Below are 20,686 nucleotides of genomic sequence, written 5' to 3' on the forward strand. Positions count from 1 at the left end.
TGCAGAGTCCTCCACTTAGGAAGGAAGAATCCCATGCACAGCTATAGACTGGGGACCAACGAGCTGGGCAGCAGCTCTGCAGAAAAGGACCTGGGGGTAACGGTGGATAAAAAGCTGGATATGAGTCAGCAGTGTGCCCTGGTTGGCAAGAAGGCTAATAGCATATTGGGCTGCATTAGGAGGGGCATTGCCAGCAGGTCACGGGAAGTGATTATTCCCCTCTATTCGGCATTGGTGAGGCCACATTTAGAATAGTGTGTCCAGTTTTGGGCCCCCCACTACAAAAAGGATGTGGACAAGTTGGAGAGAGTACAGCGGAGGGCAACAAAAATGATTAGGGGGCTGGAGCACAAGACTTATGAGGAGAGACTGAAGGAACTAGACTTGTTCAGTCTACAGAAGAGAAGAATGAGGGGGGATTTGATAGCGGCCTTTAACTACCTGAAAGGGGGTTCCAGGGAGGATGGGGCTAGGCTGTTCTCGGTGGTGGCAGATAACAGAACAAGGAGCAACGGTCTCAAGTTGCAGGGCGGGAGGTCTAGGTTGGACATTAGGAAAAAGTTTTTCACTAGGAGGGTGGTGAAGCACTGGAATGGGTTACCTAGAGAGGTGGTGGAATCTCCATCTTTAGAGGTTTTTAAGCTGAGGCTTGACAAAGCCCTGGCTGGGATGATATAGCTGAGGTTAGTCCTGCTTTGAGCAGGGGGTTGGACTAGATGACCTCCTCAGGTCCCTTCCAACTCTAATATTCTATGATTCTATGATGTTACACACAATGAAATTCAAGTAACTCATATTAAGAAAAAATGCTACATTTTAAGAAGTTGGGGAACAGTACTGCAGTATTTCTTTGGTGCTCTCAAAATATATCACTTTCACTCTTGAAAGCCACCTGTAGCGTGTAATTACCCAGAAATGATTTGCCCAGTATGCCTTCTTGATTCTTCAATTTTTCTACAGGTAATTCACATCATAAATGAGATGTCCTCATTTAGTTATATCAAATCAAACTAGAAATGTGGAAACGTGGGCTTTATCCAAATGAACTTAGTAGTAACATGTCCAAAGCCTAGCTACTACAACAAGCCCATTTTAATTACCTCAGACAGCAAGTAGACCTCTCTCATTCAACTCATTTTAAAATATATGTAGTTCAGATCCAGAATGCCATCAAAAGGCTACAAATACACATTTTACATTTCATGTCTGTTTAAATATTTTTTTTTAAAAAAACACACACTTGGTACTGAAAGAGGCCATAAACTAAACATTTTCCTTAATAAGCGTGTCTAGCATTTGCTAGTATACTTTTCAGAGAAACAAAACAGTAACGTTACCCCCCTCAGAGAGTGTTCTGGTAGTTTTATATAAAATAGTAAAAAAAAAAATACAGCTGCTGTTGATTATAGGTACCAGATGAAGGTTTGGTTTAATTTCAATAATAAATTAAAACAATTAAAATCCGGAGAGATTTCAAAGCTCAATGTGTAAATATCACTTTGTATGAAAATGAAACCCAAATGCGGGATGTCAATTCCATGCAACCAACTAACGCTGGATATGAAACAGTCGCTTAGATCATCAGACTGCACAGATTTTTGTTATTTTAGAAACAAATTTCAAAGAACTTTGGCAGGATTTTACTTGCTCAATACAGTGTACAGCTTTCTTACTGTTTTAATACATACAAAACAGCTGCAAAAGGGACCTTATTTTTCTAGGCAAAGGCAACATAAGATATCATTACAAAGGTCGAAGCTGCAAGCAAACTAAGAAAAAAATCCATGATTTGCATAAGAAAATACAATGTATTATAAGATTCCTTTAACCTTCATTTAACCTTAAATAATTAAGGCACAAAGGTGAAATCAGTTACTCTTACAATTAAATTACCTTTTATTATGAATTAATGCTTTTTTAGTACAAATTGTATTTGACATGGTAAAAAACGTGGTCAGCATATTTAGAAGAATCAGAAGCCCTTCTGAATCAGTCTGAAAACTGTAAGGCAAGTAACATGGCATTTGCAACAAAACTGATTTGACAGCCTCTGGCAATACCTTATCACCTATGTGAAGTAGTAAAGATTTGCCTCTAGCTTGAATGATGTACAATTTTTCCTTTAATAACAGTACATACTAACCACAACTTAACCCTGTAAGAACAAACCCTGTAGACTAAACATTCTACCACTGCTTTTAGAAAAGCATACCATAATTATCACTTTTTCCACTGAAGAGAAAGGAAGCCAGAGACCACAAACATTTTCCATTTTCCTTGCATTCGCACAGGTGTAAAATTCAAAATGAACAGTAGCAAGCAACTATTTAAACTTCTCCCTTTTAAGTCTGAAAAAGGGAGCTTAATTATTTCAGACAAGTTATCAATGTTTTTCAAAACAGATAATTTTTAACAGTTATCTTTTAACACAGTTTTAGCCAACTACGGAATTAACTTATAACAGTTCAGAGTAAACTGCCTGGAACTTTTATACATGAGTTATTCATATACATTACTCTGTTTTCCTGATTTTTCTAAATGTTCATCACTGCAGCAGCAGCACCACACATCACTCTCCTTGCCCTAATTACTCTTTACAGAGAAATTCGTCAAACCTTACCACAGTTTAGTTAAGATCCAGAAAGTAAACTAACACTTTCTAGTTTAACTGCATGATCATTTCGGACATAATACACATATTTCAAGAGACAAAAGGCATACTTGTAATTGTACTCTGAAGGTATACTTCACACAGCTCATTCTGTGCACCTGCATACAAATGAAACTTAAGACAACCTCAAAGAACTAAAAAACCGCTTTGCATCCAGCGGGGGGTGTGAAGCACCAGCCCTTGCACAGCAACAAAACTACAAAACCTTCCATTCTACAGAAAGGTGGGTAGGAGATGGATAATCTTTTATGATGTGTATCTTAAGCAAGTAATTGTCTTTTCTCTAAAGACACTCAACAAATCACAAAGCTCTAATTTCTCTGTGAAACCACATGCAACATCAATGAAAAACTGCAAGCAGTATGAAGTGTAAACAAAGTGTACATACCATGGTTAGTAAAAATAAAATATTTGGGTGGGAGAGGATTGAAGTATAAATGCAGTAAATTTATTTAGAACAGAGTGGGATAAATTTCACTCCCTGGATGAAAATATATTAGATTGTTACCATAGCTCGGACAGGCATGCAAGCATGAGAAAATATCAGCAGAATAATTCAGGTGAAACTAATGCCACCTGAAGTGATGTTCGCAGCACTCAACAGCTTTGCATAAAGGTGTAGCCTGAAAGCTTGTCATGGTATTACCTGGAAAATGGCCTTCTATGTCCAAAAACTAAATTCACAAGCGCAATGGTCAAAATGTTGTTTCTATAAACTTACTAAAGATCACATCATTGCATTACAGGTGGGTTTGTTTAGGGTTTTTTTTTTTTTTTTTTTTTAATTAACTAAACCTTTTGACGTATTCACGAAAGGGTGAAAGAGATGACACTCAATGAATGATGCAGTGTAGTTGTCACCATGTCAGTTCCAGGATATTAGAGAGGTGGGTGAGGCAATATCTTTTATGGGACCAACTTCTGTTGGTGACAGAGACCTGAAGAGATCGGTGTGGTTCGAAAGTTTGTCTCTCTCTCTTTTGCCAACAAAAGTTGGTCTAATAAAAGATATTACCTCAATCAGTGAAGAAGACTAACAGGACACGAAGTGAAGGCGTAGGTCAAGCAGTTTGTTGGGGCATATAAAGTTATTTATTCTTTTCCACTTGAATTTGTACATTCTTCTTATAGGCTCCTGTACAGCAAGAACTCAGGACATCTGCTCAGAAACAAATCCATCAGCTTTTAGCCTCTCAGAAGCCATGCCAATAGGGACAGCAATTCCAAGCTGGCATTTAGAAAAGTTCCCCAGTTCTGTGAGATCAGATATGGCTAAACATGCATCTTGGTTAGCAGGAGACTAATGAGACTGCGGAACCCTTGTCTTCCCCTCAGCTTAGTCAGGATTCTTACTACTAGAAGCAATGAAGCAAATGCATAGATGAGCTTCCCTCCCCAGTGGATAGAGGTGGTTCTTACCACTGCAGAACACCTGCAGTGTGTCACCCAGATGTACTGCAAAAAAATATATCTCCACTATGTCATACATAACTAGCTGCTGTGACAATATGGCTAATTTATTTTACATTTTTCTATAAAACAATTAAAAAGTTTTATGGGAATTTATGCTATATCTCCTTCCTCTATGGATAACTCCTAATAAAATGAGAAAATAGGGAAAAAGTTAAATACTCTATCATTTTGAATTTTATTTTTGCTATCATTCCCCTTCCACTCCTTTAAAGTAAGTTATGAACTAACTGAGCCCCCATCTGACCCCCACCACAGATCAGAGCCCTATTGACATTTCAGTAGCAGTTTGTCAACCTGCAGTTATTTTGTAGATAAAAAAGTGAGTTAAATTTGGAATACTGAGCACCTCCCAATTAAGAGACTCAAATGGCATAATGCAGCTTGGCTCCTGAGGTGAGGGGCCAGTTTAAAACTGCCACTTTCAACCTCTCACTCCTCTAATTCCAGCCACTCACTTCCCCACACACCTTTTCATCTCTATCCATTCAAGGTAAGTTATCTTTTATAAAAATCACAACTGAGAGTTTGAAGAATTATGAATATTTTAGTTAATTAGTGCGGGCCATGGCATGGAATCTCTTTCATACTTTTGCCCATTAAAATATTAAAGGATGATTTGTGGGAAGTAATCCACATTAGGACCCAACATATTTGTTTAAAAACTCAAAAATTGCTTTAGTTTCTTCAGTGTTCCTTTCTATCTTTCCAATCTTGCTAAGTGAGGAAGCAGCTAAGGAACTACTGAGATCTGCTCTCAGCCCCTGGTAACCAAATAGGAAACATTCTTTGAGAGAGAACAAGCAACTCTCTGGTTTTGACTGAAAAGGGGATTTCAAACAGTGCTTTTTAAAAAAATTTATTTTAAAGAGACTCTTTAAATTTTCAGTCAAAACCAAAGGGTAGTTTGAGCTTTCCCTCCAGTTCTATTTTTTGCAATTGGCACCTACTTCCCATTTAGGCCTGATCTACACTACAGCTGTGTTGACAACAGCTGGCTTTTGTCGACAAAACAGTGGAGGTGTACATACTGAAATGCTCCCTCTGCTGAGGTAACTGCCTTGCTATGCTGACATCATAAAACCACCTCAACAAGAGGCATGTCAATATAATTAGGGTGCTGCCTGTCGTCATTCTTGTCAATTTCACAGATCTGAAAGAAAGCTGGGCAGCTAGAGACCAGCTGTCCCCCACTGTCCTGGAGAGGTGGGTGGCTTCTCTGTCCACTCGCAACCAGGAGACAGGGCAGCCTTGTCAATTTCACGGTGCAGACTGAGCGAGTGGCCCTGGGCTGCTTCCCCCCACTCCCAGTGGGGAACCATTTGCCCATTAAATATAATAGATAGCAACAAGGTCCACACTGCGACTTGCAACATGGCTCAGATTTCAAAAAAGGCCAACCAGCCAATCAAAATGTACTTAGGGACTTAGACTATCCCTAGCAATGTTCTAATGGCAGTTGGAGCTTGATGATTTCCTACATTCTATTGCTGGGCTGATGCAAGATATTTCTTTCAGCCAACAGCTTTAAAATTTTGAACCTTGAGAATTTCTAACTTGGTCACATACAAGAGAATGGAACCCAAGAGCTGGGATAGGTTATGAAGAGTATCTTTACAGAAAACTCAAATACTGAGCGCTAAGTAGAGAGAGGTAAAAACTCTTTGAGGGATCCTGAAAACAAATCCATATGTAACATCATCAACCAAATGTTCCTTATCCTAAAGGCCCACACAACTTATTTGTAATATGCATGGTAAGTGTTCGAGTATAGATACCTTTTTCAGATGATTAAATCAGAGCCCAAAAGCTTTGTCTAGCCTATTCTCATCTCTCCACAGCAGCAGCATTTTTTCTGGATGCAAATGTTTCTATAAAGCAAACCATTCAACTTTATATGAACATTCAGTTCCATCTTACGCCCGAATTTTGCTAAATATATTCATTTTAATCTAAACCTTCATGTAAGTAAACCTTCCCTTATAAACACGGATGATACAAGGGTGTCCACTTGCCCTTTTCAATACTCTTAATTTTCAGTGAGCCATTTGCTACAGCTTTTCCCAGAGATCAAAGGTTGACAAAAGATGCTGAGTACTACAAACTATGTTATGAAGATCTGACCCCTGCACATCACAGACCCAGAATAACTTTTTAAATACTTATTTCAAGCCATTTACTCTTTACACTCTGGTATCCAGGTACAAGAGAAACTATAATAAATTTCAAGTCATTTCTTTAAATCCCTTATGCAATTCCTCAATTTTTAATCCATTTCCTACATAACTGAACTGAAACCAATTGTATATATTAACACTTTATTTGATTAACTTCTATTTTGAAAGTAACTGATAAGTGAAAAAAGGCAGTTTCAAAAAGGTTTACACTTTGTTTAATTTACCCGAACAAGTCAAACTAAATAAAAATGATTTTTTTATATTTGTTATTTCTGATCTTTACTAAAAATTGAAAAAAGTTACAGACTTTAAGACAGGGATGTCAAACATCTGGCCCACGGGCCGGATATAGACCACCAACCTTTTTGGTGCGGTCCCTGGCGGCAACGAGATGTTCTTTAATTTCATGACTAAATTGTTGCCAGAGAGTACAACGCCATGAGATCTCACAACAGTGCGTGACGCCGCCAGAGAATACAACGCCACGAGATGTCGCAGCATCACGCGCTGCCACGAGATCTGTGTACTCTTGCAGCAGCGCATGGATCGCTGTGTGCACAAGACACAGCACTCCAAAAGGTGGGAGAGGGACAGTATGGTCTTGGGGCATCATGCAGTACTATAATTCTTAATCATTGATCGATTCTTTTAATCGTAAAATAGTAGTAGTTGTAGAAGTGAATTTACTGCAGTTTTTATATCGCTGATATCTAGCAAATAAAATATAATACTACATAAAAATGGTTGTGCCTAATATTTCGATTTATGGTATGTACGGCCCACTTGAAGTACATTTAATTCAAATCTGGACCGCCATAGCAAATGAGTTTGACACCCCTGCTTTAAGACATTAAACAACAGGTACTCAATATACTAACTTCCTATTTTAAAATAATTGCAGAAATAAAGGAATTAACTCCTTTCTTAAACTCTTATGGTATTAATCTATCTCCAAGAATGAGGATAAAAATAAAGTTAGTCTAAAAGAAGAAAAACCATATAATATATGCCATAGCACTGAACAATACCATACAGTTTATATTTTGCAGAAAGTGTTAAAATGGTTTGAATCAATAGCTTTCACATACCACAGATTCAGGCACAGCAAGATCTCAAATGCAGCTCTTTAGGCCAACATCCTTACCCCTAACTATAAAGCATAAGGAATATCAATGTAAAATGTTACAACTGGAACATTTGCATAAAGAAGAATCTCTATTTTTAACGTACACAGGCTAATTAGCATATATGCCCTGATCCTACAAATTACAATGCATGGAACAAACCCTTGCATTCCCTAGATCCCTCTGATTTCAGTGGAGATATTGTGGATGTAGGGATATGCTGACACTGAAATCTGCAGGATTGGGACTCTAATAAGCAAAATCTATCCAATTTTAAAACGGCAAGCTGTTTTCAATGAATGAGTGGATAAGAACCTTCACACAGTGATACGACAATAAAGAAGTATGTTTGCACAGATCCAAGACAAATATCATATACACTTAGTACACAATTTTTAAAATATCGCAGAAGAGCTGGATAAAATAAGCATCACAATGGTAGGCATTTTCACAATACGTAAGAGTAAAGTAAACCTGAGTTTAGTCATGAAATTAAAGAACAAAATTGCACATTTAATTAGCTAGTTAAAAACCTTTTACACAGAGAGAATACATTTCTACATGATAAAGTTAAAGCTGTGCTAAAAATTCAGGACCGGATTTTTAAAGGTATTTAGGCATGGTGCCTAAAAATCTTTAAAAACCAGACCTTTTGCGAGTCTTGGTCTGGATCACATCTTTTACAAAACTTTTACAAAAGCTAGAGGATGCCAACATTTATGTCAATACATATGGGCTCGATATTCTAAGATCTATGCCACCTTCATTAGATTCCTCTTAGTGGAGATTCCCCCCACCCATATCTGTTTAATATAAAAACATTTATTCTAGTACTCCCCAATATTTATCTGAAATCCTTTTTAAAAAGTAAAGTTTGCTAGATAAAAAAGATGGTTTCCTGTGCATGACAAAACAAACTTTGTACTAGAAATGTATAGTGGGTGCAATACACAAAAATGATTTGACAGAATGAGAGGGAGGAAGGCCAAATTCAAGATCAAGAAGGAGAACAACCCTATTTTTCCTCTACAAGGCTTCCCATATGTATGTTGTATCTAAAAATAAATACATTAAAAATTTAGATTTTCTCCAATCACAATAAAAAAGCTAAAATCTAGGACAGGGCCCAATTAATATTATATGGCTGCATCATTCAATGTCACATCTGCATTACAACTGTCAGAAATATCAATCATTTTCTGAACAAAAGAGCAACCATGCAAAGCTTATCAGTTGTGTGTGTGGGGAAACACTGAACTCCTTAGAGGAATGTTACCTTCAAATAAGCAGGACTTGAAATTAGCATTTTATTAACATTTTTTAATGTAATGGCCACCTTTATATTTTCAGAAAATGCCATACTTTTCCCAACAGAAGTGTAAATCCAATATGTACATTAATTTTCATACTCACAAGGTCAAGATTTGCCTGACAGGAAGATTTTATTTAAAAAGTATATTGTTTTACTGACAGTAGATGCTGCTGACAAAAAACATTTTAAACCATCTTACTACAATCCAATAAACTAACTTCCAGAATCACTTTGCCTGTAACCGACCAGAAAATATAAGCATTGACCTTGATATGCCATCTTTGGAAAAGTGGGGAAAAATGAGAAATAGAAAGTCAAACATTGGATGTCATATATTTTATTGTATCTAATATATTATATATAAAAAATATAAATGTGTATATGTAAATATGAGGACCTATATGGCTCTATTTTTATGAGCAAGTGATCTGGATCATCACAAATCTTGGTAATAGGTATATAGATTCCACACTGAAGTTCAAAATAAAGCAGCTGCAAACTCAAACTTGTGCTCTAAACTCCAGTGTCTTAACTGAAGACCACACTGTATAAATGCCTTGACCAGGCAGGCCTGATTTTTAAGTTGCACACTTTTTAAACATCTCCACGGAAAATATAAAGCAGATATCCACTTTTTAAAAAGGGGCTGGAGCGATGTAATTTCTGAAGGAAAAGCTAGGAAAATTCACTTCTTTGCTAGAAAGAACCAACCCACAATTAAATCAGATTGAAAAATATTGTATAAAGCTAGTTCCAGAGGGGTAGCCGTGTTAGTCTGTATACAGCAAAAACAACGAGAGTTCTGTGGCACTTTAAAGACTAACAAATTTAATATTTGCAGACATAAGCTTTCGAGAGACTTCAACATTGTTCTCAATGCACCTGGATATCTATAAGATGCCTCTATGTTATCTTTTTTCTGTATTACTGCATCTGAAGAAGAGAGCTGAAGTCTCTCAAAAGCTTATGTCTGCAAATATTAAATTTGTTAGTCTTTAAAGTGCCACAGAACTCTTGTTGTTTTTGCTGTATAAAGCTAGCTTCTCATAACACTGATCTCATCTTTCCCCTTCCCTTCACATTCTACATTTTTCCTTCTGCATTTTTTCCTGTCCAGTTTTTTTTTTTGTACTTTCCCTTTTTTCCTTCACTCCCCCTTTGTCCACAACTGCTGAAGCCCAGCCCCTCATTTTGCCCTGTTGGAATGGCGCCACTTTACTATGAGCCAGGACCTCTGCACCTGCCAGAACAAATAGAAAATTCTCTCTGCCCAGTGACTGAGTACAGGCAACAGCAGAGTGAAACGGATGTGTTCTTGGTTGGTTTCACTACTTTATTCCCCATTCATAAATGGGGATAATAACATGCTTTCTCATCCCTTTGTTTGCCTTGTCTCCTTAGATTGCAAATGATTTAAGAGAGGGACTGTTTCTTACTGTTTATTTCCAACCTCAAGTGGGACTGTTAGCCACTACTGTAATATAAACACCACTTCTTAAGTTGTGAACACTTGTATGATTATTTGAAGTAAGTGAATTATCTATCGGTAATTAAGTAAAATACCAACATGAATGTTTATAATCAAAACTAGATCCCATCTCATAATACATCACTGGCTCCTAGTGTCTTTTCTTTTCTTTCAGTTCTCCCTATTGTGTCCCTTACTAGGTTTTCAGGTTTCCCAAAGGTGTTGAGGTCTTAACAGTATTTAGCATGCCTACAAATAAACAGTTAAGATTTTAGTTGCAAAAAGGACAGAAGGAGAACAGGAATAGCACTACTTGCTTTCTTACAGTCATTCAGCTCCAACAGATTCACCCCCACAGCACTGCATGAATCCAATCAATTGCATCTCACTATCAGTGTTTCTCAGTAGCTCAGGCCTGTTTGTTTCAAACATCAGAAATCATAGTGTGTTGTGCTGGTGTCCTTTGACAAATAATATGTAAAACGATGTGCATAATCTGGTATTCTAGTTATTGTTTTTATGACTGCTCAATGCAGAGGACAGAACAAGAGATGGTCAAAACAAACAAGGGAGAGAGAATATACAAATACAGGAAGGCAGGAGAATGTGACAATACTACGAGAGGAACAAGATTACAAAAGGAAGAAAACTAACCGCAATTAGATAAAGAAAATCCTAACCTTATATTAACAGAGCATTTGACGCAAATTTTTTTAACTGACTGACTTGTGGCACTTTCATCATAACTGCCTGGATTTAAACTAGCAGGCTTTACCAATGGCTGGGTAGACCAGGTTCTTGACAGTTCATTAGCTACTACATCAACTAATAGGGACTTCTTCACCACGTGGTTTCTTGAATTCCTAAAAGACAAGTGATTTTTCTCATATCCAACATTTCCTGCAGTTGTTCCACTGTACCTGTAATTTTTATTATAATAAATCACCATATGCTGAATTCATATTTTTAAAAATCATCATGATAAAAAAATCAGAACAAAATCCAGGGAACCAATTCCTTGTTGCTCTTGCTCAGGCTACTGTGAAATATTAGGTGCCTGCCAAGCAGAAAAAAGTCTAAAGCTAGAGAGATTGTCTGAACCTGGAAGAGTAGTATTCTATCCTCTTTGTGAAGTTACATGGTTTATGCAGAGGTATGAACAGTCTGCTAATATACAAGATACTGAGGGTAGGTCTCTGCTGACCTGAGGCAGTACAGAGATTAAGTAGCTGAAGAAAGGAAACACTTGGACTGTGTACAAATTTTACCATTAACTTTTTTGATTAAGAGTCATAGCAAGAAAGCCCAGATGTCTAGACCAGTTTATCCAACCAGACAGCTTTAAGATTGGAGTTCACTTTTAAAAAAATATTTGAGAAACCTAGGACAAAACAAAAAAATGCAGTATAGACTTCACAATTTAAAGCCATGCAGTCTAATGGTATTTTCTACATTAGAGGGTTTGGTATAGAAAAGAAATCTAGGATACAGTTTGCAGTTGAGATGCAACTTTTACAACAATTCAGTTTCAATTTAAACACAGACTGTTCTTTAAAACATACTATTTAAACTGTATTTATGTGGAACAATACTGGCATCCAGTGGCCAATTCAATTAATCACATAAATGGCTGACTTAAGTTATTCTAGTATGCATTTACCCAATTATGAAACATAACATTTATAGAAGAAAATATAAATATGGTGGCTGTCCAGAAAAATGTACACTATATTATGCACATATATCTATAGCAAACTATGTACTTATCTCCCAATTAGATACAACACCAATTAGAAATCTCCTAATAGATACAATGTTTGTTACCTGGTAAAGCAGTGATGAAGTCCCGTTGTAACATGGGCTTCAAATAAGAGTTAATATGTCCATGCTGATAGTGACACATTCGTGAAATAAGGTGTTCCACAAATTCAACCTGATCTGATTCAGACCACTGGTCAAAATATTTAATACACAAGTCTTTTTCCTTTTCGTAGTTTCCTTCCGATGGCCGTTTCCTTGAGACTATCACGGATGAATTTCCATTACTTATCTATTTTTATAAAAGAGATAAAAGTCAATGCTTAAATATCAACATGCATAGCCAGGTAAGAGTAATTAGAACTCTTTGAAAAAAGGAGTGACAATGCAAGGGAGTGCATCTTAACGGAATTAAATTTTAAAATCTATAATTAATGCCATCATCTATGCAAAAATATTTACTTGGACATTCTACTTCACAGATGAGATTATTTAAATTGTTTCCTCTTATGTAATTATAAATTATCAATTACACCTCTTCAATGCTTAGCTGAATGGTCGGCTGTAGCAATCTTTCACCATTTGGTCTATTCCTGTGCAGCCACAAGGGCTTGATGGGCCATGAGTCCAACACTGGAACAGACTTGATACACCCATGTAATTGGGGGTCTACCTTGGGGCTGCCTCCGCCCCTCAGTTGGTGGAATTTTATCCCAGATGTCACAAGCAACCTGGAGAACGGCGTTCACCAGAACATCTTGTGGCATTCTTGTGACATGTCCAAAAGCATAAGACTCCATCTGTGGATCATGGCCCCAGTACTCTGTAGACCAGAGCAACCGTAAACATCTGCATTACAAATGAAGTCATTCCACTTTATGCCCAATATATGATGTTGGCATTTTGTGTGGAAAGCCTCCAGCTTTCCCCAGTCTGAGCAGCATAGTGTCCATGTTTCGCAACCATACAACACTGAAAAACTAAAATTTTCTTCCTATTTACAATGACTTAAAGAATCACTGTTTACAATTACTTAAAGAAACTACTCATTCATCATGGTGGAAAGGCTCTTCTATTCATACCATTACTTTCTACTATTGTATTCCTTCTACAAACAACTTCCATTGGTTTCAACAGATTTAACTGCACAACACAATTGGGAAAAAGATGTGATGCTGATAATAATTTAAAAAGATAAAATTAAAAGTTGCTCTGCCCATTTCTTGCTCCATCATTGAAGAATGACATGAATTTGTAAATCATAGCTCCTTTCCTTAGGACAGTCCACTCCTGCCACCTGAGGGTGTGTAAATGCCAACATATACCATTAAATGGGGCCTTGGTTTTTAATTTTCCACTTGAGTGTTGGAACAGACCTTGCCATGAATTACACACCGTTACAGAATACAGATGTTTAATTTTTCATTCAAGAGAAGAAGAAAGTTCATGGCCATATGGCCTAGCTCTCATGATATTTCTTGGTGCCAAACATTCTCAATAATTGGTAAGACTTTCTAACCATCACTGTGCATACACCGCCACCTAGTGTTTGAATCACACAATGAGCACTATTATAAGATGACAAGACATGATGGATTTTTATGCAGGAAGAATGATAGCAAAAAATAGGACAGCTCCACTAGGAAGTGCAATATATTGACACAAGGCTAATCTTCACTTGTACTCTGAAAATTTGAAACTAGAGTTTCCAGATCTAAAAAAATTTATACATTAATCCATTATGCTACATGCAGACACTTAGACGTGCAAATTGATCCACAGAGCATTTCAAGGTACACCTGCAGAGTTTATAGGAAAAGCAGAGACATTTACTATTAATTTCAGTTTGCTCCAAGATTCCGTAAGTTTCCAAAAGCCTTTTGAAACTAAAAAATAACTACCACTTAAGCAAGCTGAGTGGCTGTTTCATGTCTTTCTTTGCTGGGTGTTGCTCTGGTGTAAATTTGAGCCAATCCTCAATTTGCCAGACACCAAAATTGCATGGGTTGCAAATATAGGGGAAGACAGAAGAGCTAAATAAGGGATTGCTTGCAGCCCCAACTACTTTCAGGGAAGATTTGATACAAATGTGGTTTACAAACATGCCCCAGAAAGAGAAAATAAAGAGAACAGAATCGAAGGGGGCGTATGTCACCAAGCAGTAGATAGATTTTCTTCATCTTTCCTTTATTTTTTCATGAAAAAAAGCGTAGCAGTTTCTGCACGTGGTGTATGACTGGGACTCAGAGGTTAAAGTTTGAGCAGACATGCCCTGTGTCTCTCTCAAGACGCATTTGTTACTGACATTCCATGTTTTATTCATTTACCTCTTCTTTATACGTGGCAATAGTTACACACTTCTGGGTTATTCTTTGTATTTTTCTTGTAGAGCAATTAAGCTTTACAGCTAGGGAGATGCCCATTTAATTATAAAAACATCAGTATACAGGGGGAAGTTACCCTATAATATTTTTGTTTGTTTGTTTTGAAAAAGGACAAGATTTTATGGACAGGCAATTTTGACTGTTTATTTTCCTAGCAAATCAATCCACACATTTACTCATGGCTGGTCTCAGGCCGAGATCATGTGACTGCCTTTACGCAAGGCTTATTTTGTTTTAGAATCAACTCTAGTCTAGACCACATTCCATATAAGCAAGTTGAACTGCTCAGGAGAGATGACTGACAACTATCTGGCAATAACTGATCAAATGAAATCCAGAGTCAGAAATGTGTTTCAGAACATAATGGCAGCAAACTTGGAATACTCACTCTCCTCCTCTAGAGAAAAATATCTGTAATGCATATTCCACCAGTCAGTTTTCCAGCAATTGTAGGACAGTGCTAGACCTGGTTCTTTCCATTTATGGCCATTGCACTGTGTCTCTATTTTATTAATTTGTATTGTAATGTATGTTTTGACGCTGGAATTGTCTCATTTCAAGGCAGAGTGAAGAAAATTTTAAAAATCTGGAAAGAACAAGTCATTTATAAATTGTCCATCACTGTCATCTTCTACCTAACCACTGACTCTACTCTGAGCTATTTATACGATGGCATGAAAACCAACTAGAAATAAAGGGGATATATATGAATTTGCAGGAGCAAGCCTCTTAGAAGCTTTTTCAAAGGCAGAAACATTGAAAAGAATGGCAACTATTATTTACTGGCTTTCCTTGAGAACCTCGGTCCTACCTGCCATAGGGTATTTTTCTTTGGAGATTGATCTTCATTCTGATCCTCCATTACTGATGTGTTCTAGGAAAAAAACAGAAATGTTATTTGAATTTTCCTCTGCATGTGTTTAAATTTTGTGACAATTCCATGTCTCTGCAAACATTTTGAAAAGCACATCCAAAAAAGATAAAACCATATTTTCCTATAGAACATTAAATTACAAGAGAGGAGATTTCTAGTCCCATAAAACGTAGATACTATAAATGTTTAGGTTTCCCAAGAACCAGAATGTGCTCACTGATTCCATTTACAGTAAAGATAATTCCATTTCTGAGCCCTCTTCAATTTCCATCAACAGGTTCTCATCTAACCTTTTAATGATCATCCCAATGAGAAATAAATCCATTTATGAATTAAAATTAATCTCCCACAGGTTGAACAGGAAAATTGCTGAAGTGATTAAACAAGCAGCTTCTGATGTGAAGTCAAAATACATACATCTAGGCTGAAAACATCTAGTCAGTACACTCTCTTATACATGTAATAGGATCATATCAGAAATAAAAGGCCTATCAGGTCATCCAGCCCACTAAGACAGTGCAGGATTTTTCTCTATGGAATATTTTGTAGTGCATTGCCAATTATAGTTTTTAACATCCCAAGAGATTTGGCAGCTGATATTTCCCTTTCCCTTCCATCTTTACCAGTATATGTCTCCCTTCAAACTTCTCTTCTCCCTCTTTCTTTTTCCACTTTTTCCTGTTTTCTTCCCTTCCCCCCTTTTTTTTTAAATAGAAAACTTGACATCTGCCTCCATCAACATCCATCCTCCCCTCTAACCTTCCTTTTTCCTCAGTTCACTCCTCCTTTTCTCCATTACCTGCCCACATGCAGTCATTCAATTCTGCCACTAAAACTGAAACAGTCATGCATTCACTCCCACCAATTACACTCATGAATTCTGACTTAATACCTGCAACGTCTCACACCTGTGCAATCACTAGTCACTGGGCTCACCCTATACACCCATCTCCTTCCCTCCATCACTCAGACCTACAAGAAATTGGCCAATTGAAAATGGATTGGCTGCCAGGGAAAGCTGTGTATTTTTTTAAAAATGAAACAGATATTTATACAGATGTGTATATTTTGATGTGATGCCTATTCTGTTCTCCTTTATATATCACTTTTTAGCGGGGCGGGGCGGGGGGGAAGGAATGTGGAATTAAGGTATGTCTTATCATACCCACTTCTGCTTCTATATTTTATTCCACTTCCCTGTCCCTCCTTCCCCTTTTTTGTCTTCTTCCATTATGAACTCTCTGATAGAAACTGTACACGCAACTGCTTAGGAACCACTCCCCCTTCCAGGCTACTAGCTGTGTTCTACACATATTTACCATCCTTCCCTCCTCCACACAGTTTTTGTCATGTGATAATAGTGAATCACAGAAAGCAACTTTATTTCAACATCAAAGGAGGAAGCTTACTAGAAAAGTAAAACAGCATTAGCCATAAAACTACGCTCACTGACACCCCCATCACCCCTGCTTTACTGTAGCGCTTCCTTCTAAAACCTATTCGAGTCCCTCTTGCCTGGCTTCCTGTTAGAGAGAAATAGCATATCACACTTGTGAATTACATTGAAAAAGTTCTACCCATCGCCAGCAAGAGGAATTTGCCTGGAAGAAAAAAACCAAGCTCATCTGTTTATGATGTAAGCAGCAGAGACAAATACAAGAAAAGTCGAAGAGGAGAATCCAAATACAGACAAAGACACTACTATTTACGTTGACTAAAAATTTTAACACTTCTTTGAGGTGACCTATACATATTTTAAGCACAATTACACTTGAAAAAGCTATACATATTTGCCTCATGTTTTAAAATTATAGTCCAGTTGGGATTATCTGTTTTTTTAAATGCAACAGCACTATCACCAGTGTAAACACCTCTTTTTATACATGATTCTATTTGCTGCTGCAGAGCCATCCAGAAGGAGCACAAATTAATTGACAATTACAGATACACTGCCCATCCATACCAATCCAGTGAAAGCTCAGTGAGTTGTCAAGGATAATGACAAAGTCAAAAAATAATTGAAGTGAAAAATTTGCAGGAAGTACAGGTGCAAGTGTCTAAGAATGAACAACAATGGAATAAATTAGTTACACCTGTATAGCCCAGGGTGGCCAAACTCACTGACCCTCTGAGCCGCATACAACAATCTTCAGAAGTTTGAGAGCCAGGGAACATCTGCTGAGCCTCCAGGCTTCAGCCCTGTGGCAAGGTGGTGGTGGGGCTTGGGTGCCTGCTAGGGCTTAGGGCTTCTGCCCATGGGGAGGCGGGGTGCCTGTCAGAGCCTCAAACCCCAGCAGGTGCCTCCTGGGGAGCTGAAGACCTGAGAGCCCACTCCCTGCAGGGCTGAAGCCCCAAAAGGCATGCCCTGTGAGGCAGAAGACCAGAGCCCCAGCAGGTGTGTGAAGCCCTGAGACCCCTCTCCCCTCCCCTCCCCCCCCCCCCCCCGGGCACAAGCCTCTAGCCCCGCCACCCCATCACAGGGCAGAAGCCCCACACTCCCCATCCCAGTGTGGTAGGTGGAGAATGGCCACCCTGGTATAGCTAATCTCCCTTTATAGATTAAATAAAACTAACTTTTTTACATTTGTATGTGCTAGCATAGTAAGAAATTCACTGGTAACACACAGCACAAACAACTGAAATGTTTGAATGTCCCTCTTAATCTGCTGTCTTTTGGTTGGTGTATTCAACATATCAGCCCAGGTGAAAGATAAAATGCTGCCACTCCACCCAAACAGTCCAATGTATTTAAATCAGTCTTGTTTACCCAAATAATTCAATGCTGTGCTCTCATCCCATCTCTTTGTAGGACTCCATTGCTGCTATCCCACTCCCACTACTTTCCTGATTCTTGCTCCCTCCCCTCCTCAACACAAATGTTTAAAAGTCATTTTTCCTCACTCCCCTTACCACCAAGAAAAATGAGCAGTGACTAAGAGGCTGCTCTGCTCACTCACTCCTTGCCTTCCATAAAATGAGCCAGTAGCTCTCAATCCCCAAATTAATCATGCAACAAAACTATTATAGTTAAAATAAATCTTCTAGACTGTACACTTCCCAGAGCAGAAACTGTCTTGACACGTGTTTCTTGTATAGTGTGGAGCATGCTGTCAGTGCTGCAGTTAATTTGCAAATCTTTTTCAAGGACACTGACACCTTCAAAACAATTAGTTTGTAATACTGTCTTAAAGAAAGCTCAAGGTATGTTACTCTCCCTAGCTTTGTATTTTCACTTGGCAAACATTTAGCCTTTTCCCCCACTTCAATGGTGCACTGCCAGTTTGTTTACTTTTCAGCCTATACACCATCAAAGCGTTTATCTTGGCTAGGACAAAAGGGTGTGTTATGAGAATGTTAGCTAACATTTTATAAACTTTATTAGAGCCAAGAGAGAGTATACTTTTTATATGTGCTAGCTGTTTACGTTGAAATTTCTAGGATTCAACTCAATCAGCAAGCATGCCTTAAAAGTAAACAATACCTGGTCTATGGTAGAGGTTTAGAATGCTCTGTCTAATATGTTCTAACACTACACCTCATATCCACAGACATTTGCTACTGGAATGTGTTAATTCATTGGACCAACAGATAGTGGTAATGATATCCTCTAGATTCCAAAGGAGCTCAGTGGTATCCCATTAATGTATTACTATATGCATAATATTGTCCATGAATCTAGTTAAATAACTAGAATGTTTGTGGAATTGTCACAATGGGGTTAAAGCCTATACATACGTTCTCCCTCAATCCTGGTTTTCCTTACTCTGCTCTGACCCCTGGTTTTCCCATCTTTTCCTTTAATCCTTATGGTCTTCAATCTTTACAGAAACTTTGTGGAGCCTTGAGATCTCAGATGGACCGCTAAGGTCCCTAACACAGACACTGCAATGGCAGCTGCATATATTCTAGGGCATTTCTTGATAGTTTAGGTTTCTGAGCTCCACACCACTAAGCAGTAAGGACCAAACCTACGAATGAAGAAAAGAGACGGGAGAAGTGGAATAGTTGCAGAGTTAGAAGGCAAAACTTTGATATCTCATGGGTGTGGGAACACCACAGAATATTATATGGAAAGGAACAGAAGGAACAAATAATGAGAGAAAAGGTCATAGTAAAACATATTGAAAGGAACATGCTTTAGAAAATTTGTCAAATTCTATTAAATTTGCTATGAAAACGTTAAATATTTCCCTTCCCACAATGCTGACAACCTAAATAAAATCAATCAATAAAATCTACAACTCCTAGATGAGTGGCAAGAACTTTGTACAGGTGGATTAGACTATTGGGCCATCAAGCCAGGTATTCTGACTGGGAATACCAGATGCTTCGAAGACAGGTGAAATTCCCATAATGCATGTAGCCAATTGAACCATGTTTTGAGTAAAGGTAGATACAAGAGTCATTAATAGCCCTATGCAGCAATTAATTTATTCCGAAACATGCAACTGAGCGCCCTTCTTACAATTACCAAAGATTGTCATAAAATTACAAAGTTAACCAACTGGAATTGATCATAGATATGAGAGAAAAAAGGGGAATTATACAGAGAAGAGGAAGGGAACATATAAAAAGGAGAAACAAATAGTAACCAATGCATGAAGAAAGCATAGTAATGAACTATATTATAAACCCAGAACAGCATAAAACTGAATTTTAGTTAAATATAGCACTTTTTGAACATGCTCAAATTTTAATAGCAATTCACTTCCCAGATACATTGGGAAAAACATTGCAAGGATGTCTGTAATGAAAAGCATTAGGAAACCCTAACACAGAGGGTTTCAGCCATACCCCTTACAATAAATTGGATTAATACTAACCATGTTGTATAGATTAACAGGAAAAGCAATGGTTAAACGGAATCAGGATTTCGGAACATCTTCCATTTCCCTTTATATGTCACGGGTATATAAATCATCCTAACCATAATCAATCTTTGTTGGCGACAAAAGTAAGCATATGACTAGGAATAACGTAAGTACCTATTACATGAGAAAATACTATTTATTCTAGCGTATCTTGTACAAGAACATACGTCTTGAGTACATCAAAGCTGCATATGGATTTCCAACCTCTGCTGCCCTCCCCCTGAGATTAACACACTAAAACTAAACTTTTTTTCAATATTTAGAAATGGGAAGCGTACCAAAATCCCAGTTACATTTAACCACTGCTTTTCCTGTTAATCTATATCACGTGGTTAGTATTAGTCCAATTTACTGGAACGGGGGATGGCAGAAACCCCCTCTATTAAGGTTTCCTGACACTTTACATTACAGACATTCTTGTGACATGCTACACCACCATCAGAACTCTGAAATGTACAGAAGGATACATCTGGGGTAAAGGAGGTGCCTTTCTGACAATATGCCACACACATTCTATAGCACTGCCAGCATACTTCACCTCAGCATTTCAGACAGCATTCACTCCACATGGGACACA

The 20,686-nt window shown here is 37.8% G+C and overlaps 1 protein-coding gene across 5 annotated transcripts in view; it reads right to left on the minus strand.

Moving 5' to 3' along the window:
- The window catches only part of FBXW11 (F-box and WD repeat domain containing 11), a 125,209-nt gene that overhangs the window by 51,435 nt on the left and 53,088 nt on the right, over nucleotides 1-20,686 (minus strand). For all 5 annotated transcript variants that reach the window (XM_067566759.1, XM_067566758.1, XM_067566761.1 and 2 more), the window contains 2 exons: nucleotides 15,176-15,238; nucleotides 12,047-12,272 (listed from right to left, as the gene is read on the minus strand). In XM_067566759.1, coding sequence (XP_067422860.1) covers nucleotides 12,047-12,272; nucleotides 15,176-15,238 — 289 coding nt within the window. The remainder of the gene's footprint in view (nucleotides 1-12,046; nucleotides 12,273-15,175; nucleotides 15,239-20,686) is intronic.

The sequence above is a fragment of the Emydura macquarii genome, unplaced genomic scaffold (assembly GCF_026122565.2).
Source record: "Emydura macquarii macquarii isolate MOO-44397 ecotype Brisbane River unplaced genomic scaffold, CSIRO-AGI_Emac_v2 contig_2768, whole genome shotgun sequence".
NCBI lineage: Eukaryota > Metazoa > Chordata > Testudines > Chelidae > Emydura > Emydura macquarii.